A 24154-nucleotide genomic window follows, 5' to 3' on the forward strand; every position below is an offset into this window, starting at 1 on the left:
CCTTACACATGTTGCCATTCATATTCCTGGACCGTACAGATCAATACACACAACCATGCCATTTATTTAATTGTTCATAAGTAAATATAATTGGAGCAACAGTAACATTGATCTCCTGTTGAAACCGATTCAGGATCAACCGTCAATGGACGCTCGCTCTCCTCTCGCTCTCTCTGATGAACTCGCTACGAACGCGCTCGAACACAGGAAGACAAGGAATTGGCGCAGCGCACAAACTTGCTGCATTTTCTGATTTCTTCTCCTTTTATTGACTCGATTACAGGCTCGGCTTAGACCACGGACGCATGCGCCCACGCCCCCCCTGAATTAGCTGCGCCATCCCACAGCCAAGGAACGTGGGCGCCGTTGCCAGCCTCTAAGCTCCACCACACACACGACTCTGCATGAACGAAACAGACGCGCATGACGCGGGGATGACATCATGCTCACGCTAACAAGCTAAGAACACAACACACACGCAACAGATTAACATGTACAACATCTCCCCCATTCCACACACAGCTGATGGTCTGAAAGCTCATACGCCACAGAAACATAGCACGCACCACAAACACACCAGACAAGAGCTCAGCATTTGGCCTCAGCGAGCACGAGGGCATGCCAGCCAGCCGCTGAACTGAATGCTGGCTCTTGCTTTTATTTCTTGCAGCCCCAGACAGAGCACGCAGGTCTGTCCGGAACTCTGCATCACACCATCTTATCCAACAAGATGGCATGATAACACACACACTTTCAATCTGAGGTATAGCCATGGACGGACGCCTCGATCCATCGAGGAACGCCGACCAAACAAACGAAAGCAGAGCAAACCGATGCAGATGACAGACCACGCGGACGCAAGCAAAGCATGCATCCTCGTCGTCGTCGTTCTCACGCAAACAAACCAATCAGGAAGACACAGATGCAGAAGCAGAAATAGCAGCAGGAGATGGGTTCAGTCACCAGCAGGCAATGCCAGCGACTCTGGCAGCCTGGCTGCCGCAGTTCAACGAATGGCCGGTCGGAATCGCCTCACCTGCAAGGAGTAGGAGAGGAGAGAAACGATGGTCCATCAGTTCAATTGAGGAATTAATCCACAATGTGTACGCGCATGCACAAGAATAGGAATGCTTTAATAATTTATCTTCTCCACTCCCTCCTTCCAAATTATAGGTTATTTCAACTTTTAAATTCTAGGTACCTAGTTTTTACTCTGTATTTAGACATACTGCGTATCTAGATGCACAACAAAAAGGATGTATGTATCTAAAACCAAAATAACCCATAATTTAGGACGGATCGACCGAGTGCTAGCAATTTGGTTAAGATCACAAGTAAAAGATCATACATAGTATGTTGTAAAATCTGCTGGCACTACATTGTATTGATAGAAAGGTGGGCGAGAGGGATGACCTGAGCACGGTGGTCCTGAGGAAGGTCTTCTTGTAGTACCGCGAGTGGATCGGCTTGTAGCGGCTCGCCTGTGAGCCATCGTCCCACTCCAGCTTGTCCCACCATTCCTTCTCGCAGTCGCACTCCACGACCTTGCCGCTGCCGCTGACGTCCGGAAGGCGCCTGAGGCTCCAGCATCCCCTGATCTTGAGGGTCTCAAGATTGGGCGTCGACATCCTGAACCCGCAGATGCGCCGAAGCGAAGGGAGCTCGTGCAGGTGGATATGCTTCAGACTGGGGAAGTCTAGGGTAACTGGCTGAGGCTGCCGCTCGGCGTAGTTTTTGGCGAGGTTGTCTAAAGGGAATACCTCCCGGAGATCTCCGCACCACGTGATCTCGAGGGTCTTCAGTTGCCTCAAGCTGCTCATGCCCCTGGATGGGTCGATGATTACCCAAGACAAAGGGAGTACATGTCTAAGCCTAGGGCAGTAGTCGAGGTGTAAAAATGTTAGGTTTGGGAATGTACGATCGTAGACAGGATAATTTTCTCCCAGTTCCCAGATACAACGTGCCTTCGGAAGGTGGGACGCCCAAAATGTTCTCAACCTGTACTCAAAGATGGGACCTCCCGGGTATGAAGGTGAAGCAGTGAAGACAGATTCCACTCTAGGGCACCTCTCGACTCTGCACCACTCTAGGTTCTGCCATTCCAAATCCAGCCGCGTCGTAGCTGAAGGGGCATGAGTGACGGACGTGCTATCGTGGATGTGCAGGATCTTGGCACAGAGTGATACAAACTTCGGCACAGAAGCACTAGTACTACTAGTTCCTTCACCACCTTGCGAAAATGATTCTTTCCTTGCCTGATCTTGTATGTGCATGTAGCAGCTCTCCTGCGGAAGATCAGGAACATCCGAGCAAGGCCACATCCACATGATCCCAAGAGCGTCACCGTCGCCTTCGCTAGCCTCCTTCTTCAGGTGGTTCACCATGCTCTCGGCCGTGTATATTGCAGGTGCAGTCTGCTGCTGCTGCTGCAGGCTTGCTAGCACTTGCTGGTCACTGCTGCCACTGCTCTCGATTCCTTCATCTTTGCAACCACCACCAGAAATAATAGTAGGACTTGCCGGAGAGGAAACATCCACATGGATGTTGCGGGAATCGGAATACACTGGCTCAAGGGACGTGAGGAGCCTTGAATCCCGTACAGAAATGTACCAAGGAAATTCACTGATAGGTCGACTGCCATGAAGTAGTACTGTTGCTTCCGGTGCTCCTGTAGTAGTACTATCCCTCTTGGCGATTTCTTCTCTAGTAGATTGAACAATGGGTGCTGACTGTGTGGTGTCAATGCGCAGCTTAGACAAGCCTGCTTGCTTCATTTTATCTTTTGGTGGCCACGTGATTGCACAAAGATTTTCGCAGCCAAGTAGATAGAGCTCATTAAGGTACCGGATTGTTGTTGCTGTGAGATCTAGTATTTTCACTATGGTGCCTGAGATGTCTAGGGTGCGGAGACCCCCCATCCAACCACTTAAGAATAGATTCTTCAGTTTAGAACATCCACTGAAGGAAATATGCTCGAGTCCCTCAGATCCATCAACAATAACAGACTCAAGGCAGCTACTGTTGCTGATTGCCCCTGGCCCATATAAGATCTTCATGGGAGAATAGCCAGTGTTACTTGAAAAGTCAAGAAGCTCCATCTTGTTCATCTCCGTCAGCACCCTTTGCTGTCCAATGATTCCAGAGTTTGTTATTCGGAGCTTGCGGATGTTAGGGAGCCGTCCATGCAGCAGCCCCATGTCCCAACCTTGCGCTCCCATCACAATTAGCTCCCTGAGCTGGGTCATGAGATCCAACATCTGCGCCGACAAGATCTGATCACACTTTGTGTGGCGCACGACGAGCACCCACAGCCTCTGGAAGCACCGGCGCACGTCCTCCTCCATCCTTGCTCCGTCCGTGTCATTGTTCCCAGTGTCCTCGCAGTGCTCCAGCCATAGAAACCTGAGCCCGTGGCAGCAGAGGAACGGAGGTGATTGGATGCTGAAGGTGCATCGTGTGAGCTTGAGAACACGAAGCTTGTCGAAGCAGTACTGTGGGAAGAACATGTCTCCCTTGGGAATAGCTGCTCTCGCTGGCATCTCATGGAATCCATAATTTGGTGAACTCCAATATGGCTTCGTCTCAACAAACCATGCCAAAGGAGAGGAGGGCAAATACTGATGGTAGTACGCATCCAACAGCACCTCACGTTGTATAGCCTCAGCGGCTCTCCACAATCCATCATCGCCAACTTCTCCATGTCCTTGCTGTAGCTGCTGCATGATGCCATCACAGATCCAGTAGTTGGCGCCATGGGTGGCCCAACCGTAGTCAACCGAATGGTGGCCTCTAGAGCATAGCCCCAACAAGTACAGAAAGCACTCGGCCACTTGCTCAGGCTGAACGATGACTCCGCGAGGGCCAGTATTGATCTTGCAATATTCAGCTACTTCCAAAGCCTCTTTCTCTGCAAGGTAGGACAAGAGCTCAGCTTGTAGAACTTCTCCACCATGCGTTGCTGATAATGCAGAGATAAAAGTATCAGTCGTTCCTGTGCTCTTCATGGCCGTGTCGATCTCCGCCCGGGGTTTCAGCCGGAATCTCCCTTGGAATGTCCACAGCACCTTGTTTGTTGAGTACCCGGACATGGTGAAGCCGCACAAGCTGGCAAAGTCCACTTCCTCATTGCTCCCATTGTGGAAGATCACAAAGAACCTGTGCTTCATCTGCTGCTGCTGTACGTGCTGGTAGATCTCCCTGGTGACTTGTTCTAGCTCGGCGCGGGATCCTTGGGGCACCCCCTTGAAATCGTCCTCCTCGTCTTGCCTGTCGAACAGCTCCATCACCTGATCAGGGAGCCTCAGCTGCTCCGCGACCGCCCTCTGGAGCGACCTCCGGCTCTCCCACATCGAGCAGTCGATGTGGATGACCTGATCTGGTGAAGTTGCGGAGGTGAGGCGCTGGGCGACGGCTCGGAGGACGGCGGACGCCCCCAGCCCGCCCCACCCATCGAAGTAGAAGACATTGTCTCTGCTACTTAAGCTTCTTGTAGTACTAGTGTCTTTCTTCAGTAAGTAGTAGTCGAGAATTATTTCGGCAGCCTCGTCTATCGTGTGAGCATAAAAATCCTGCATACATATGCGCATATGATCGAATCAGTATCCACATGGAGGATCATGGTGATGGGTCATACTTGCATTGTGACTCCTTCCCTAGCATACTATATATATATAATTAAATAAGCATGCATTGAATAAATTAAACACTACTACTTTACTTTTTGTAACATATACATATCTAGGCTTTGCTACGTACTATGAAGTAACCGTGGGCCATCCATTTAGTTAGTTCTAGATAAATATTATCCAATATTACCTTTTAAGAGGTAATAGGAGGAATATATATTTATATTTTTTTATTTTAAGAAATAAAAAAAGATAAAATATCTTGCAATTAGATCTATTAGGAAAAGTATATTGGAATTAGCCATAACATGTTGATGTGATGGCCTGTTGGGCATTTAACGCGTTGGATATGATAAGCCACGACGTGATGGCATCCACATGTGTGTGCTTTTTTTTTAACTTGATGAACCCAGGGGCGGTCCCAGGGCTTGGCGACCCTGGGCACCAGCCCGGGCTCCAATGAGCGCAAAGTTTCAGTCGATAAAAAAAAGGAACTGGGCAAGGCACACACCAGACACCACTTGCTGGCTTACAGCATGCAGCTATGGAAGGAATATGGCCCATCTAGGCTATTGTTTGTGATTTTGGTGATTGAGTGACAACATAATCAATGAGATTAACAAGTTTGTGAGATCACATTTGTAGGAGTTTTTAGGTCCCATGGATATAATTCAAAATGTCCAAACTACCGTCAAGACGCAATGTTCAATCCATCGTCGAGACGCCATGTCCAATCCACCATCAAGATGTCAAGTCCAATCGCCGCGACAAATTGGACGAGAAGATGCAGATTCAGCTGCACCGGTTAAACTGATGCCCCACCATCGGTGCATCCGATGGTTGCCGGATACACCGACGCCCTTTGCATCGGTGCATTTGGTTGTGCATGCTGAGCCAAGTGAGGAAAACTCAGTAGCACCGGTTTAACCGATGGGTCAAAGACAGACATCGGTGCATTCAACATACTATTATCCAGAGACGATATCAAGTACGCAGCAGCCAGACTTTCAGCACCGAAAGAACCGATGCCCACCAGAGCAACGCATCGGAACAATGACGTCAGCAAGAAAAGAAGAGTGCAACGGTTTTGTGATAGTCCCAGAGTCACCGGTTTAACCGACGCCCTAGCATCGGTTTAACCGATGGTCCCTAGAGTTGTTGCGGCTGTGTCAGAGAAGCCAGCGGCTACTTCAGAGCTCTTTGTGACCGGAAGAACCGATGCTCTAGCACCGGAAGTTCCGACGCCTACGCAGAAATGTGGCCAATGGCTCCAAATAGCTAGTTCAAGTTTGAGGCCTATATATATGTGTTCCCCCAGCCATTTGAAGTTTGCTGGAGTTCCTAGAAGCCTCATACACATCTAAGAAAACCTCCAAGCCATCCAAGAGCAAATAGATCAAATCCTTAGGCTTAGCACAAGCTTTGTGAGTGTTAGTGCTAGGATTAGCTCTTTAGAGAGTGTGAGAGCAAGGTGTTGTGCCTTGTGGCTGCTTCAAGAGTGAACCAACAGAGTATTTCGGTGCGCCGGCCCCTTGGAGCATTTGGTGGCTCGTCGGCACATCATCGACCCTCCGGTTTGGTGTGGAGCGGCGACGACAACCTTTGTACGGGGGACGTGGAGACCCCCTCTCCTTTGTGGGCAAGCTCCTTAGTGGAAAGCGGAATCAAGGTGACCGTGATTGTGTTCACGGAAGAGACTTGATTGCCGGGAAGCGATACTCTTCGTGAGTGCTTCAACAACGTGGATGTAGAGGCGCCTTTGTGGTAATCCAAACCACGGGATACATCTTCATGTCGAAAGTTTGCTTTCTCTCATCCCTCCTCTTTAAGCTTCCGCATTTCATATTGCAACTTGTGTGCCTTTACTTTCTTAGTATAGTATCTTGCTAGGATTGGCTATAGGTTGTAAAATTCTTTTTGGAATGATGGTTTCACACTAGAAGAACCATAGTTGCACATATAGATAGATTGTTTTAGTTTAAATTTTTGTGCAAAGTAGTTGGAGCCATAGGTTAAGGTTTTTAGAGTGCCTAATTTACCCCCTCCCCCTTTTAGACTAGAGCACCCGATCACTTTCAAGCTATGCACTGCTTCACCCGAGAGAAAAAAAGGCACTGACCAAGGCACACATCAGCACAAAGCCTCGTCAAGCAAGCATATGGACCGCTGCATGTTTATTGATTCATGTGTTCTCGTATCATCTCACGGAATATAATGGCAGGTAGGAAGAAGAAACTTAGTCAATTAAATAATCAATTTTTGCTATTGGCTTTTACTCAACAATTATACTTAGTTGATCGATCATCACTGCGTATTTACCCTGTTTATTTTCATTTTTTGGGAAAACCCTGTTTATTTTCATGATTCTTTCCTGAATGAGATCTTTTTCTTAATTGACACAAGGAATCACAACATGATAACCTAACCTTGCGGAAGTCAAGGAACTTAAAGAAACACAAATGGAGATGAAGAAAATCAAATGGCCATGAGCTAAGGGAAGTTATAGAAATCTGAGACAATAAAACTTAGGTAATGGTGTCAACTTTGCTTATATAGTGGTTGATGTTGTAAACATCTTATTAGCTGCTATATTGGTCGAGGCTCTATAAAATTTTAGGGTCCGCCACTGGACAGATCTATATTCTTTTACGTGATACGCATACCTTACATTTTTGTTGTACTATTTTTTAATTTAACATATGTAGAAGTGTGCAATACGCAAACAAGATTACGATCATGTTTATTCCAACATGACTTGTATGCAACGTTCTCATTATGTACCTAGGGATTGATAACGAGCGAGTTGAGCTTGGCTCGTCTCGTCTCGTTCTGGCTTGTTTTCTTAACAAGCTGGCTCGCCAAGGGCCTCTAGCCTAGCGGTTAGAGCTCCTGAGTAGCTTCTTGTAGGTCTAGGTTTGAATCCTAGTCAGAGCGAATTTATGCTGCAGGTGTTAAAAAATAAATCCTCTTACCAGCAAAAGCCTGGGTTTGCAACCGAGAGGGACGGAGAGGGGGCGGACTGGACCTAGGTCGGTGGGGCACTGAACCATTGGGCTGTATTTTGGGCTTTTGAGAATTGTGTGCAGCTTGTTGGACTGGTCGTGGGCTGCGGCTCATTAAGCTTGCGAGTCGCTCACGAGCCAGCTCGAGTTAGCTTGTTATACTAACGAGCCAAAACACCTGCTCGGCTTGTTAGAAAAATACAACGAGCCGAGTCGAGCTGAGTTTGTCACAGGCCGAGCGACCTACGAGCTTTTCATCCAGCTTGCCATAACGTTGCTATGACAATTGTTTTGGAAGATATACATGATTTATTTCTTTTTGAAAGGTGTACATGCGATGGAATCAATCTATAGAAAAAAACGTGACATGTTTGTACTTTTTTAGAAAAAAAATCTAACATGACAACAAATAACGAGATGACTCTTCTCAACTGGTTATTAGGTCCAGGGGTATACCAATGCATTTCGCTGCCAATCCATGGAAGGGATTTCATGGTGAATTTTTTGCATAATTAACGTTGTAGCGGCCATGTGTGAGGATTTTGATCTGTCACATTCATATCCCTCAGATGCCTATTTTTGTCTTCAAGTCCCCAACACATGCCTGTTAGATTCTTGTACCTGCATGCATATGGCCGCATATGCATGGTAACCGAAATAGAACTGATATCTTTTTTATTTTTAATTAATTGGTTTATCTCTTCTAAAATTCAAGGGTCCAGATTTATCTCTCCTAATAAGAGGTAAAAAAGGAGTATTGTAGCAAGACTCATACATCGACTTACTAATACCGTTTCATACTTTTTGACAGACACGGAATTAAGAAGAACGAGGCACCCAACAAGATACGAGGTCAGAAAGACGAAGAGCGTGCTAAGTACCGGAGGGTTTACCTCAATGAGCATGATGGATTATTGGATTGGAGTAACCGGCCGCGCCAGTCAGCCCGGTTCGCCGGATCTCTGCGGTGTAGCTACTAGATCTACTGCAACCTCCGTTTCGTCATGGAAGACCATGCAGCTGCCTATGCGACCTCCAGCAGATCGATTCCATTTTCATCATGGAATTTATACATCTAACCCATCTCTTCGCTTGGTTTCTTTCTCGGCTGATCTGATCAACACAGAAATTTAACAAGCATGCATGAAACTAGCTAGCTCAGAGCAGGTACGATCTCAAGCAATGGAAGGGATCGAGTAGTAGTTCAGTCACATACCTCAGTTAAGTAGCTGGAATGCACTATATAGCAAGCAGGAAGCAGGATCGGAGATAGCAGTCGACAGAAGCCAAACATAAACCAACGATTGCCCGTGCGCGCGCGAGAAGGACAGAGTATATATAGATGGAAGCAAAACGGCTGGTGGTCTCCAGATAAACTTTGCTTTTAGGCAAATGTGTCCTGACGAACTCTTCTTTTGTCTCTGCTGCATGCAGTCATCATCATATCAGATGATTCTTTGCTCCATCACAAGAAAAGGAAAAGGAAGATGGTTCTTTGCTTGTAGCCAGCTATAGGTAGCTGTCGCAGGATCTTAGAAAGGTAAAGGGATTAAAGATTGAAATAAGCACTATGCTCTAAGGCGACGCCACATTATGTAGTACTTAGCGTGGTGTAGAAAATTATTTCGCTAGTAAAAATTGACTAGCTCGTATATGTATTTAATTACCAGATATCGCTAGGGAAATGAGAACATGGTTCTTGATGTACGTTGAGTGGTACGGTGAACCACCTTCACTTTGATGCTTGCTTAATGCTAGTGCTGTAATAATTAAGCAGCAGCGTGAAGGACAAGGGTTTATGTTTCATTGCTTTTATCTGACTGGTCCACTTCTCCCTGTAGCAACAGTAGCACTAATTGAGTATAGGCTTTTCCTTTTCTTTTCCCTTTCTCCCTCTCTTCTTTTTTTTCTAAAAAAATCTTGTGGACGACGCAACGTGATCAAAGATAGAGAACCCGATGTGGATACAGGATCGGAGCATCGCACGCAGTCGGCTGTAGCTTGCGTTCAAACACAGGCGTAGATTCTCAAAAGCAAAAAGACCACCGGCAGTCCGGCGTATGGTTGCTATAAGCTTTCACATAAAAACACGAGACAAAAAAATCTTATTTTTGACAGTGTGTTAAACATATAGCTCAAACTAAGGATCTGTAACATCCCAATATCCACCGAAATAAATCACGCGCTAAAATTTTTTTCAAAAGTTTTTCGTCGTTGAGCTCGAGATCCTCCTAAAGCCTAAAGCCTAGATTCCGGAAACTTTTCCCTGTCCCGATCACCCGATGTCCCATCCCCTTTTTCCTCTCCGCGCGACGCGCTGCGTACCGCCCGACAACGCGCGCGTGGCCGACCAACCCGCGGTCGCCGCCGCGGATTTCGCTGGCACGCGCACGATCTCTCTTCTCTCTCCCTCTTTCCTTTTTTCTTTTATTTTTCTATTTTCTTTTTTCTTCTCCATTTTCTCTTTTCTTTTCTTTTCTTCCCTTTTTCCTTTCCTCCTTTTTTCTCTTTTCTTTTTCTCTCTTTTCTTTTTCTCTCCTCTCCCTCTCTCTCATTCCTCTCTCTCCCCTTCTCTCCCGCGCACTACAGAGCAGCCGCTCACGCCGCGACGCCCTGGCCGCACCCGGCCCGGCCCTCACGTGCGCGCCTCCCCTCCCTGCCGCGCGCACCCGAGCCCCTGCTCCCTGCCCGCGCACGCTCACTCCTGACCGCCTCCACACGCCCAGGCACGCGCACCGCGCACACGCTCCACGTGGGCCGTGACGCCGCTCGCCGCGCACCGCCACTGCCAGGCCGGTCCGTCGCCACCCCCCCCCCCCCCCCCGCCTACGAGCACGCACACGGACTTCACGCGGCCGTGCCGCGACGCGCACCCGCACGGCCTCGCCCATCTGCACGTGCTCGCCCGACGCCCCGAGCCGCGACGCCGCGTGCCCCGCCGTACGCACGCGCATGCCGCGACGCTCGACCACGCCATCGCCTGCCCGAGCCATCCCATCACCCAGCGCCGCCTCGCCGCCCGCGCCGCCGCGCCACGACACGAGCAAGCGGCCGGAGCGCCATTAATAGTGCCCCGCTATGCTCGCCGTCCGGCACCGACCCGCCACCGCCTCGCACCCCTCCTCACCGCCTTACTCGGGCTATAAAGAGGCCCCGCCGAGTCACCCTTCGCCCCCACCAGCTCCACCGCCGCCCCTAGCTCCTCCCCAAAGCTTCCAGCGCCACCGCCGCCAGTTGCTCTGCTCACCGCCGCCAGCTCCCACGGACCCCCCTTCCTCGCTGCGCCTCAGCCTGAGCCAAGGTAGGCATTAGAATCCCGAGGTTCCCTCCTCCCTTTTCCTCCAGATCCGGGCCGCCGTCGAGCCCTACAGCGCCGCCGCCGCACCGACCAGGGCCGGCCGCCGCCCGCCACCGTGGAGCCTCCTCTACGGATCACCATCCCTCAAATCAAGGAGGGGGATCAACTCCCCATGGAGCCCTCCGCCTTTTCCCCTTGTTTCCGGTCGCCGCAAGCCCCCAGGGCCGCCGGCCCAAGGCCGCCGGCGCCCTACGCCTCCCTCCTCTGTTTCCCGTGAAGGGAGGAGGAAGGGGTTGGCAACTTTGCCAAAAACCCCTTCCCCTTTCCTCTACTCTATAAAGAGTCCCTCCACCTTTGGCCCTTTTACAAGTTAAACCTTCTCTTTGATCATATTCCCAAATAAACCCTCCACCATATAAACACATTTATGAATAAAACCTTACTCTTTTCCAAAATGACCCAAACATCTCTCGGAATTCGAATAAGGACCTTTTACTAATTACAAACAAGTCCCTGGACCTTATTTAACCCCTAGACCTTTATAAATCCTATCATTTTATGCACCAAAACACCTCGGATCGACCTGAAACTTTACCACGCCTCTCATGTCATAGTTTTGGCCATGCCATTAGGAAACCGCCCGAAAATGTTACTCCGAACTCCATATCTTAAGTATTTCCGATTCGAGCTCAACGATAAAACTTTTATTTATTTTCTTGATTGTGTGTTTGTTTGTATGCGTCGTAGACCACGGTGTGAATGAAGGAGATCCCGTTGACGAACAGTACTGCGAGCCAGCGAACGAGGACCAGTTCCGCGACCCCGAGCCCGAAGGACAGTGCTTCGACCAGGACCTCCCCGAAGGCTTCGAAGACGGCAAGTTCAATCCCGCCCTTTGATGCATGTTTTGTCCTAGTTTTTATAAACACACCCTTTTGGCCTGTTTTACAAAATTGCATATGTTTTTCCTGCTGAAAACACGGTTGGATAGCCACCCCTTGACTTGTTATAACCATTCCTTGACCACCTAGATTAATGTCTGATTTTGTTTGGACGTTAATCGCTGTTAGAACGCTTAGGATCTTATACACAATACAACTTGTTTTTATAAAAAAAAGGTGTGCGTGTGTGGGAAGGGATAAAAGTGGATTTTCGAAAGATGAGTCTAGACGGGATGGATGGCATTTCTGTGTGATTTGCCGTTTGGTGTGCTCGTGCCGGTATGACAGAGCAGGGAAGGGAGATATCCATCTTTTCACCACTAAGGACCGAGTTGATGTGTCATCTCACCTAACTCCACTATCGTGCAAACCACTCTACCGTTGTATGGGTAACGGCTTAGCATAAATCACACTATTTAGTCTGATAGCCATCAAGAGAGCTGAGAGCAACGGGTGACTAAGGAGAAGGGATAAGCTCTGTGTAACTTATGCCCCAGTTAAAACCTCTGAGATATGTCAATGACCCCTTGGTGCATCCCGTGATGGCTAGTCAGGTCTAGCTAAGGTGGGTAATGGCTTTGTTGGGTTCTGCACCGACACTAAGGTGATCGAGTTGCGGTATCCCGCTTGTGGGTAAAGTTACACACCTCTGCAGAGTTAAGAATCTATTCGAATAGCTGTGCCCACGGTACTGGGCGGGTTACGGTGTGGTCACACAACTAGTGTTTCTTCTGGGAATGGATGAGTTGGTGTGAGTTGTTTTGGAAAGTGTCCGGCAATTGTGTCGTGTGCTACGGCGGATGAGGAATCCGGTAGCCGTTTAAAACTTGGATCCTGTGTGGATCAACCCCTCGTGTTACTCGGTACAAGAAAACTGGTTTTGGAAAATGCTTTCTTTCAAATGAACATGTGCCTATATATGAGTATTGTGTTTAGAATATTTATTAACAGTTAGATACAGCAAGCTAGCCTAAGGTTGGGCGGCCAACTGGTTAGCCCAGCCCGATGGCACCCCCGCGGCGCGGGTTCGAGTCCTGGGGGACGCGAATTTCCGATGCCGTGGGGTAAAAAATTCCCCTCGCTGGTGGGCCAGGGTTCGGGGGGTTTCTCGGTCGGGTTAAGAGCCGAGGCAGTCGCTTCCTCTTAATGAAACACGGGTGGGGACGGTTTCAAACCCCCCCCCCCCCCCGAGTTTTTTTTTAGATACAGCAAGCTAGTAACCAGGGCGTGCCAAGGCCCGTGCTGGGCGTGCTGCAGCACGGGTCTAACCCAGCTCATTCCATGTAGATATATAGTATTTAGGTCTAAAAATAATAGCGTTTAGCTAATTTTACTTAGCCTAGTACTTTATCCACTGGTCAGGCTAGGTGGAAGGCCTTTCTAGCGGCCCATGAATAACCAAATTTGATTTTCAGCTACCGCAAATTTTATCATAATTTTATGAAACTTTTGTCTTTTAAAATAAAACTAGTAGCTGTGCGAGAGCATGGGTTTGATGGACTGGTATTTAAACTAAAAAGATATATTGTCTCCATCCTAAAATATAAGGTATTTTGATTTATCTTAAGTTAAATTATTCTAAGTTTAACAAAATTAAAAAAAAAGATTATAATATTTTAAATGCCTACTGAGAATAATTAGATCATGAAATAAATTTTTATAATTTATTTATTTGATGTGATAGATGTTAATATTCTGCTCTATAAATTTAATCAAACTGACAAATTTAATTTAGAGTAAATTAAAATACTTTATATTTATGTCAGAATAAGATATACACAAGGTCAATCGATCCGAGAATCCATCACGTAGCATGTTGTCATCAGAACTGCAAGCATGTAACGACGGACGCCATGGAAACTCGCATGGATACGACTTTCTCTCATAAGCCACGTCACGCCCAAGCAGGCGCTCCTCCTCCATTGTCTCCATGTTGAAATGGAACCTCATCGCCTCCCCAGCGCCGACACCCGGATCCGCACCATCCCTGCCTTCACAGGCAGGGACGATGTCAGATCGAAGCTCCGAAGACGCGGCAAGCCGAGCATCGCCACCAATAACTATGTGGTCTTCTCTAGTGCCCACTTCTTGTCGTCACCATGTCCGCGTCGTAGTCTAGCAAAGATCTTCAGGTCGGTATACCACTACCTGCCACTAGTACAGAAACGGCTTGTGCTGGCAGCCAAATCGGCTTTGTGCTGGCGCGCGTAGTATCCGCCAGCAACTCTCTGCCAGCACAAATGTGACTTTGTACGTTCCTGGCCGCCAGCACAGACCAATCATTCTGTGGTGGTAGGTGCGTGCATCTGTGGTGGTGGCCGCCGAAATGCCAGCACAAATCCATCACAAATACATGACCGATGACCTCCAGGTTTGAATTCTCAAATGTTCCCGCTATTTTTCAAATTTATATTTCCCACCAATTTTCAAATTTACAATTCAGGCCAATTTTCAAAAATGTATTCGGCCATTGCAAATACAGCTGCAGTATTTATTTTAATATTTACATATTTAATTAATTAATATTTTATATATTTATATATACATACATATAGCATTCAACGATATTATTAATTATTACATAATTGTTATGATGCATTCATGTTTCACCTCACAATATAGCATGAACATATATCACAAAATGCTCTATTTAGCTAGCACTCTTCTACCAGTTGCGAAGTTGATGACACTCATCTGTAGCAAACACGATATGTTCGCTATAGTACTTTCCTCTCTCATGACAAATTTCGTGTTGGATCAATATGCACATGTGGGCAAAATGTCATCAATATCTTCTTTGCGTAAACTTTTGTCATCCTTTTAGATCTGCGGCAACTGCAATAAAAAAAATATGAGAAAACAAGGATTAGTATTAATTATATTACATAAGGATATAATCATGAAAGAAACAAATTTCAATATAAATATATGGGCATAGTAGTGACATACATCTTCGGTGTTCGTTTGGTAGAGCCCGTTGTTCCTGAGGAATAATTTGCAAACATAGTATCCACAAAGCACACTGCCCGGAGGTACGTAAAGTAAAAGTGATGTCATGTGTTAAATTAGTTATTAATAACAAAGTGATACATTATAACGTACGGAATTAAGCACTAACCCATTTGTGATGTATTATATTCAAATGGCAAGGTCCTCCTCAATGTGGATCTCCGTTAACTTTGCTAAAATTGTAAGTGTTGTTCAAAACTCATATCAAAAGTTAGTTTATGAACTTTCATATGATTTTTTTGTAAATAAGTAGTTAAAGCAATTATGTGCCTTACTTGTGTAGAATTTCAATGAACTCCGCGTATCTCTCATGTGCGTTGTCGGCTGAGTCGAAGACCACTGCAACACCCCACTTCGGTATGATAATAATTAAAATCCAATGATCGCTGCAAAACATGAATTATATGATCCGTACAGTTTTTAATTCGAGGGTATAGCACGTATAGGTCGCAAAAATAACTTACTCAAAACTATAGGGACACATGATGAAGTTTTTATCCTTCCATTTTCTAATGCCATGTGATATATAGGTCGCCACCAAATTCTTTTGTTTATTGTGCGCTTCTCTTTTGATTAGATCTTTGGCCTCCTGTGTTGTTGCGGCTTCAAGTTCAAGCCTACATCCTCGGTAAGCCTAAAGCAGTGTTCACTCTGGCGATGATCTGAGGGTTGTAGTATGCAACGAGTACCAGTTCGTCTTTCTTTATCTTCAAATTGCATTCCGCATGGCATCAGGATATTTCAGGATATTTTATGATCCGTTACCACTCCTAGCCACATATCGGACGAACGTAGGCCAGATCTTGCAACCGGGACTTCTTTTTTTATGATTTATTTACTTCTTCAGCTCCCAATTCTAAACAACCTCTCATATTAATACAAATATTCAGGCCGGCTTCATGCCTGCCGTAGTATCCCCAAAAAAAAACTATAAAAATATAGTTTTTTATAAGAAGTGCCATGTATTTTTAAGTGGTTTCAATGTGCAGCCCCTCATGTTGTTCTCCAAGTGAGCCCAACACCTTAGCCCGCCCTATGAAAATCAATTTCCAGGTTGTGGCAGTGCCTCCAATTCCACAGGCAACCTGCATCACTCACACGACCAACGCTCACGGCTGGGAAGCTTGTGCCTCCAACAGTTTGTGTTGCTCGCGTGTAGACCAGTAACTCTGTTGTGTGAACGGGGGAAAACCTTCTATTACAATCTTTGATCCATTGCTTGCACGAGTCATTTCACATTGGGTCAAATTTGTCGAATTGTCGTCATTGTTGCGAATTGGGCTTTTAGAAAAAATAAAAAAATCTAAAATTGATGTAGTCGCTTGTGAAAAATCTTGTGATGACAAAGTACCCACCGACCACTCAATGCTGAAAGTACGGAAAAGGTTCTCTCCTACTTTCAATGAAATAACACAATTGTCCTCAGCACGCTTAGCGGAAGTTTGTGGAACTGGAACTTGGATATATATAATTCAGAATAAATTCAAGGAACCATGGATTACTCGGCCTTCATAAGGAGAAGGTTAGATCCTGTTTGGTTCCTTTAGTTGACTAATTTTAGTCCATGGACTAAAAGCTTTAGTCCTTTCCTGTTTGGTACTAGAGATTAAAGGGGACTAAAAGTTATTAAATGAGTTGTACAAAAATTGTATTACCCCTAATTTACATGCATCCAAAAGACAGGGACCGGGGGTAGAAGGTGTAATTGTAGACCTCATGTAGGTTTTTAGTCTCAAAAAACTTCTCCAAGAGGGACTTGTGAATTTTAGCCCCAACTTGCATAAGTCTCTATTAGCCTCTCTTATTTGGTTCTTTAGAGACTAAAGTGTAGAGTCCCGTGAACCAAACAGGTCTTACAATCGTTCGAGACTAGGTCCTGAACGCACGCAGGCGCTCGACCAAGCCAAACTGTTAGTATGAATATTCCTTCTACCTCAGCTGAGGGAGGACGGACGAGGATTACGATTATTTACGTCCACCGTTTCGCTTGCATTTCTTCGCGTGTAAAACTAAACTGAGTAATAACATACAAAATATTTGTTATTACACGTTGCTTTTTCCCCCCCTGTAAACCTGTTCTTGCAGAGTTCTACAAAATATTTATTCGCTTGCGTTTCCTGTATAAGCCATTGTTCAAAACATAAACAAACATGTACAAGCCCATCCTGTTCTTGCAGAGTTCTACACACCACTACATATGGAAAAGTTAGATATACATGCAAGCATGCATGATCGCATGGGGCTCCAAAATACGATTCTCCCTCCCTACTAATGACTGCAATTTAGCATCCTGTACAAGCATGCATGTATTGTAATATCCCTGAAATGAAACTCGAACTAACAAATCGTTAAGCTCATTATGCATTCTTATAAGTTACCCTTAAAAGATCTAGATTACTCCTCCAAGAGCAGTGCACTCTACTCAGACAATGAGGCGTTTCTTGAGAAATCATAACATCCCCAAGCATTCTTTTCTTGAGAAATCGTACCATTCCCAAGTTTCGGAACCAAGTGAAATTCTTGGTCGTTAGTCAGTCAGATATCGCTTACAACTCCTATATTGTTCAGTCAGTTCTCTATACCCACAGTTGATCCTGCCGCTTGAAGAACATATTTGCAATTATCGTATTCTAGGATAGACCAAACACATTTCAATCTGATTGAAGCAACGTGCAACCCAAAACACGACTGCACACAACAATGCTAACCAAATGATTGAGGTGGCCTTCAAGCCATCAAAAAACATGATGACAACATGTGATCGTCATAACCCAGTACGATCAGGCAAGTATACCAAGGATAGGGCGGTGTTCAAATTTCAGCAATCCAGCATACAGCGCATAAGAACAATGAAGCGATCACAATGCTGACAAGCAACCACATCGCAGTATAGATAAGATTAACTCAAAACAGCATAAATTGTGCAGTGCTTAGCTAGGATTCTAGAGCTGAAACAGAGCAAAACACCATTGGTAATATGCAACTTCTTCAAAACAAGCAGCACAGCTGGAAGGAAACATGACATGCCATAAGCCTTCCGTGCTGGATTCTGGGGCTGACAACTGGGCAATAACTCATTTCAGCGGAATGAACCGCGAGGAGTGAGTGGCACCAATACCAGGCCTACCGTGCTTGACCGGCTTGTAGGAGATGGAGAACTCAGCGAGGTAGTGGCCAATCATCTCAGGCTTGATCTCAACCTGGTTGAATGTCTTGCCATTGTAGACACCGATGATGCTTCCAATCATCTCAGGGACAATGATCATGTTGCGGAGATGGGTCCTCACTGGCTCCGGCTTCTCACCGGCAGGAGCATCCTTTTTCTGTTCAAGGGCAGTAGGGTTAGCTTGAGGTCAAACAATGTGTCAGGTAAAAAATCAAAGTTCTACAAATACAAAATAGATCAGCACAGAATATTACAATAATCATGCTTCCCTGGCGCAGAACATAAGGAACTGGAGCTGCATATTGTCCATTAAGTGTACAAAAACTACTCTACCATTACACCAATATTCCTCACCACAGATAACATTACTCGTAATATGGGATCAAGACAGGCTTTGTAAGGTAAAATACCAAGTTTTAACACTCATAAGACAACAATCTGATCACGCCAAACACAATGAAAAAACACAGCATCTTCCCATTTCGATTTTTTTAAACTTTAAGCAGCAACTTTGCTTGCCGAGCAACTCAAGTTTTCAAAATGGTTGATGGAATGCAAGGCAAAGGATATGAAGACAATACAATTGCTAGACATACTTGATAATACTCAGGATTCAGAATTTCCTATGATTTGGCCTACCAAGCCTACTTTTTACAAATTTATGTGACAGGACAAATGGATGTGCATTCTCATCTAGTCTTATATATAACAACAACCCTGCCAAAAAAATGCAAATTTACAGTAAAAATTTCGACAGTTGCAAGCACAACACGTGATTCCAAATTTATACATAATAACCAAATTGCTTCTTGTCATAACTAAACACCTAACACATTACAGCCACAGCCAGCAGAATCTTTTGTGCCGACAAATTGAACTGTCATTTAAATCATTCAAACAGCCATTCACATTTCTATTTTCTCAACTATACTAGCATGCTAACTACAAAAGAAATACATGACCAGATCCGAGAACCAGCATCAATAATTCATGAGCACAACAAATCCGTTCCTTTATCTAGATCAGAACGCACTACCTATTAGCAAACAGAGGTAGCTAGAAGTAAGCGATTGGAAAACATACCGCCTTGCGCAGCTTCTTGATGAGCGCCATGGGCTTCCTCTTCAGACCCCTCTGGAACCTACCGAGCACGAACAAGCATCGCATCAGATCCAGGCAAACCAAAAAAAAAAATCGAACGGAAACAAACGAACCGCGGCACGAATGGCTACCTTCTCCTTGCGCGCGCGGGGAAGAGCTGGACGAGGTCGTCGGTGGACATGTCGAGCAGCGCGTCGAGGTCGACGCCGCGGTAACTGTACTTGCGGAACGTCCTCTTCTTAGGCGCGCCGGCGGCGACCTCGGGCTCGACATCGACGTCCGCCTGCGCGACACGAGTCAGCCCTTCCGGTGAGTAGAAAGGGCGCACTGGATCCGGGAGTTAGCTTGGGTTTCGAGGGGAACTCACCATGGTGGAAGCTGGTCTGAGGCTCTGAGCTCGCACGGCGCGGCGGCGGCGGCTGGCGATGCGAGGCGGCGGCGCGGGTAGGGTTTAGAGAGAGGGGCGCGTGGGAGTGGGGGAGCCTATATATAGACGCGCACGGTGGTGGGCCGCGAAGGCCGCTCATTTCGTGGAGTTTAATGGGCTGGGCTGGATATGTTGGGCCCATATGTTACTCATGAGTGATAGCGGATGAAAACTGCCCAGGCCCAACTGCTTGTTGGGTCAAAAGCAGTGCGGCCTGCTTGTGGTGGATGCTGACCCGACTCCTCGGCCCAAAAGAGCTCCCACGTCCCCCTGAAAAAAATAAGCTCCTACGTCCAAATATTTTCCTATTAAAAAGAGCATTCTTCGATTTAATTTTATTTTCTTTATGTTATGTTGTCTTATGTCAAGTTGTACTTATTTTTATACCATCGATTGTTTGTCTTGATATGAAACGGATATGAGACTTCTTTCTGGTGTATTTCTCAAAAAAAAAAAGCATATCTCTTTGGAGGGAAAAAAAACTTAGTTCCATTATCTCCAGCATGCACTTCATGCAATCTGGCAACAAAGGGTAGCTGTACAAGTGATAAGCATCACATCGATAGTTCAGACACATTTTAATTTTAAAGAAAACATGCTTAAAAATCACGCTTCTTAAAACACGCGAAGAAGTTTTACAAAACCAAATATGAAGAACGCGATTTTTTTTAACTGGACGGCAGGGAAGCCCACATGGTCGATGATGGATTATTACTTCGGCAATGAAATTGAGCCCTGGGCATGATCCGACGGTTTCATAGGGTGATTCATTTAGTACTATCTTAGGGCAAATGAACTGTACGTGGAAAATAGAAACAACTCATCTGCGGTATTGCCCTCTAACTTTACCGTGTGTTTGGATTTGGATGGGGGTTCATTGGGTTGGTGAAGCGTCTCCTCGTAAGAGAAGATTTAAAAGTGATACAATATCAGTCCCAGGAGGTTGATAACACTTTTATTATATCAGATGGTACATCACCGTACAACTCTACGCGGAAGTGGGCAGTGAAGCGCCACTATCACGAGGATAACAACTAACACCCATACAACGATGTTAACTACGAAGAGGGGGTCATCAGAGTCTTGCGTCATACGGAACTTTCTGCGGGTGACCCTATCCACAGGCAAGGTTGGGTGCAGGACGGAACCACTACTCAACGTCTTCGGGAATGAAGTCTGGATCTTCCTCTGTAAAAATTAAGAATGGGGTGAGTACAAACGTACTCAGCAAGTCCAACCACACCCACGGAGGGGTATAAACAGAATATAATGCACAGGGTAAATCAAGGATAAGGCTAGGGTTTAATTTGCGGAAAACAAATTTTTATGCAGGGGTTCATTTGACAGAAAGGATTTTCAAAACAAGTTTTTCTTATACCGGGTAACACGTAGGGTTGACCCACACAGGATTCCAGTTTTAAGTTGCTACCGGACTCCTCATCCGCCGTAGCACACGGCACAGCTGCCGGACATTTTTTCCAAAACAACTCACGCCGACCCATCCAATCCCAGAAGAAACACTAGTTATGTGACCACACCGTAACTCGCCCAGTACCGTGGGCACGGCTATTCGAATAGATTTTTAACTCTGCAGAGGTGTGCAATTTTACCCACAAGTGGGGTACCACAGCTCGATCACCGTAGTGTCGGTGCAGATCCCAACAAAGCCATTACCCACCTTAGCTAGACCTGACTAGCCATCACGGGATACACCAAGGGGTTATTGACCTATCACAGAGGTTTTGATCGGGGCATAAGTCACACAGAGCTAATCCCTTCTCATTGATCACCCGTTGATCTCAGCTCTCCTGATGGCTATCAGACTAGCTAGTGGGGTTTATGCTATGTCGTTGCCCATTCAACGATCGAGTGGTTTGCACGATAGTGGAGTTAGGATAGATGACACACCAACTCGGTCCTTAGTTGTGACAAGAGGGATATCTCCCTTCCTTACTCTGCCACACAGGCACGAGCACACCATTCGGCAATTCACGCAGAAGTGCCATCCATCTCGTCTAATCTCATCTTTCAAAATTCCACATTTTTTCCTTTCCACACACTCACGCATTTTTCCTTTTATAAAACAAGTTGTATTGTGTTTAAGGTCCTAAGCGTTCTAGCAGCGATTAACGTCCAAACAAATCACATTCAGACATTAATCTAGGTGGTCAAGGAATGGTTGTAACAAATCAAGTGGTGGCTATCCAACCATGTTTTCAACAGGCAAAACATATGCAATTTTATAAAATAGGCCAATAGGATGTGTTTATAAAAACTGGGACAAAACATACATCAAAGGGCGGGATTGAACTTGCCATCTTCAAAGCCTTCCGGGAACTCCTGATCGAGGGGCTGCCCTTCGGGTACGGGATCATGGAACTGGTCCTCGTTCACTTGCTCGCAGTACTGCTCGTCGACGGGTTTTCCCTCGTTCACACCGTGATATACGACGTATAAAACAACACACAATTAAGAAAAAGAAATAAAGGTTTTATCGTTGAGCTCGAATCAGAAAGAATTAAGATAGGGAGATAGGAGTAATATTTTTGGACGGTTTCCTAATGGCATTGCCAAAACTATGTTAGAAATGGCGTGGTAAAGTTTCAGATCGATCGGAGATTGTTTGGCACATGAAATGATAGGTTACAGAGAGGTTTAGGGGTTAAATAAGGAGTCAGGGACCTGTTTGTAATTAGTTTTGAGAGTGAAAGGACTTGATTATAATATTTAAAAATGTTCTGGCTAATCCGGAATGGGGCAGGGACCTATGTGTAATTGTTTTTGTATGGTGGAGGGGTTAATTTTTTAAATAGGGAGAACAGGGAGGGTTTATTTGGAAAAAGATCATAAAGGGAAAAGGGCTCTTAATGAAATTGGGGAAAAGGGAGGGGGCTCAAGGCAATTTTTGCCTTTCTTCTTCCTCCACCCTCCCGTGAAGCAGAGGAGGGGGAGCAGGGCGCCGGCGGTGCCTAGGCCGGCGGCCCTAGGGCACGGCGGCAAGTGGGAGCAGGGGGAGAAGGGGGAGGGTGACGAGGGGATCCCGTCCCCCACCTCGATTTGGGTCGGAGTACGGCGAGGCGGCGGCGCCACGGAGGCTGGCGGGCGGCGGGCGGCAGCACTATGGCAGCGGCGCTGTGGAGCACGGCGGCAACCAGGAAGCGGGGAAAAAATGGAGAGAGGGGTGGGGGGTTCGGATGCCCTACCTATCTCGGGCTGGAATGGAGCGGGGCGGCCTGGCCATGAAGGCCGACGGCGGAGGTGGCCCTGGCGGTGGCGCTGCAAGGCGAGGGGAGGGGCTAGCGGTGGCGGAGGGGTTTGAGGTGGTGGGGAGCATGTGGGAGGCCTATTTATAGGCGGAGTAAGGTGGTGGGGGAGCGCTACGGCCGGCCGGTGAGCTCGAGGTCGATCTTTAATGGCGGCGGGTCCGGTGGTGGCGCTGTGCTGCGCGGGCGTCGAGGCGAGTAGGGGAGGCGGTGGCGCGTAGCGGGGAGGGCGGTAGCTGGGAAGGTGCTCGGCGCAGGGGAGGTCGATGCGCGGCGGCCGTGCGAGCTCTGCTCGCAGCGTGCACGAGTGCCGAGGCGGCGGCGCTGTGTCGTGCGGCGCGGCGAGTGCACGTGGGAGCAGGGCCTGGCACACGTGGGCAGGGCGCGCGGGCGCGTGGGCGGGGCCGGGAGCAGAGGCGAGCGGGACAGGGGCGGCCGGCGTCGAGCCTCGAGCGGCGAGCGGCACGGCGGGTGGCTCAGCCGCATGGTGCACGCGCGGGGGTGCGCCCGTGGGCAGCAGGCGCTTGGGGTCGGTGTCACACCCTGAAATTTTTGAATTTCAGGATGTGATTAAAATTAAAAATAAAACAACAATTTTCTCATAGTTTTAAAATTTTCTCAACATTTACTTTTCTTCACAGGGAATTTAGTAAAAATAAATGATAATTGGTTGTTTTTATAAAATTAAATGAAGGTGCTTTGTTTGTTGTGTACTCATGCTACCCTTGCATTGTTTTAATGTTGTGGTTCAATTTGAATTTGAATTCTTCGAATTTGAATTCAACTTGAATTTGTTTGAACCGTTTGCAAAAAGGAAAAATAGGAAAACTCGTTTTCAGCCCAAACCGGCCCAGCCCTCCTTTTCCTCTTCTCTTCCCGCGGCCCAGGAAACCAATGCCGCCGGCCCGTTCATCTCTCCCCCGGCCCAAACTCCTTTTTCCAGCCCAGTCGCGCCTCCCTCTTCTCTGCCGCCGACAAGTGGGCCCCACCTGTCGGGGCCGTCCCCGACCTCGAGCCGGGCTCGGACTCGAGCAGAGTCCGGCCGGCACACGCGCCGCCCGCGCCTCCCTTGGCGCGCACGCCAAGACTGGCGGCCTCCCCTATTTATAGCCCCGCACCGCCCCCTTGGACCCCCTCTATACCCTCTTCGAGCCGCAGCCGCCCTCTTGCGCAAACCCTAACCCCGAAACCGTCGCCGCCATTGGAGCTCCACACGAGCTCGGGCCGTCGTCGACCCACTTCTCCATCGCCTCCCCTCGACGCCCGCGTGTCACCGGAGCTCCGCCGCAGGGTGAGCGACGCCACGCCTCCTCTGTTCCCTC

At 47.1% G+C, this 24154-nt stretch overlaps 2 protein-coding genes across 3 annotated transcripts; both read right to left on the reverse strand.

Annotated features, from left to right (window-relative positions):
• Nucleotides 1-219: 219 nt before the first annotated feature.
• On the reverse strand, nt 220-9034 carry LOC120664177. 2 transcript variants are annotated; one of them, XM_039943244.1, is made up of 4 exons: nt 8844-9034; nt 8521-8735; nt 1414-4568; nt 220-1036 (listed from the first exon to the last, which is right to left on the reverse strand). In XM_039943244.1, the coding sequence occupies exons 2-4, from the start codon at nt 8530-8532 to the stop codon at nt 1033-1035; spliced, it is 3171 nt and encodes a 1056-aa protein (XP_039799178.1). In that variant the 5' UTR covers nt 8533-8735; nt 8844-9034; the 3' UTR covers nt 220-1032. The 2 variants fall into 2 exon arrangements, with proteins under 2 accessions (XP_039799178.1, XP_039799171.1); XM_039943237.1 differs by having other exon boundaries at nt 8521-8740.
• An 8605-nt stretch (nt 9035-17639) lies between these two features.
• LOC120664191 (40S ribosomal protein S15-like) lies at nt 17640-19527 on the reverse strand. Its single transcript, XM_039943256.1, has 4 exons — nt 19509-19527; nt 19274-19424; nt 19125-19182; nt 17640-18198 (listed from the first exon to the last, which is right to left on the reverse strand). Exons 1-4 carry the CDS (start codon nt 19510-19512, stop codon nt 17950-17952), a joined length of 462 nt encoding a protein of 153 aa, XP_039799190.1. The 5' UTR covers nt 19513-19527; the 3' UTR covers nt 17640-17949.
• Between the last annotated feature and the right edge of the window lie 4627 nt (nt 19528-24154).

This window comes from Panicum virgatum, chromosome 2K, assembly GCF_016808335.1.
Source record: "Panicum virgatum strain AP13 chromosome 2K, P.virgatum_v5, whole genome shotgun sequence".
Classification (NCBI taxonomy): Eukaryota; Viridiplantae; Streptophyta; class Magnoliopsida; order Poales; family Poaceae; genus Panicum; species Panicum virgatum.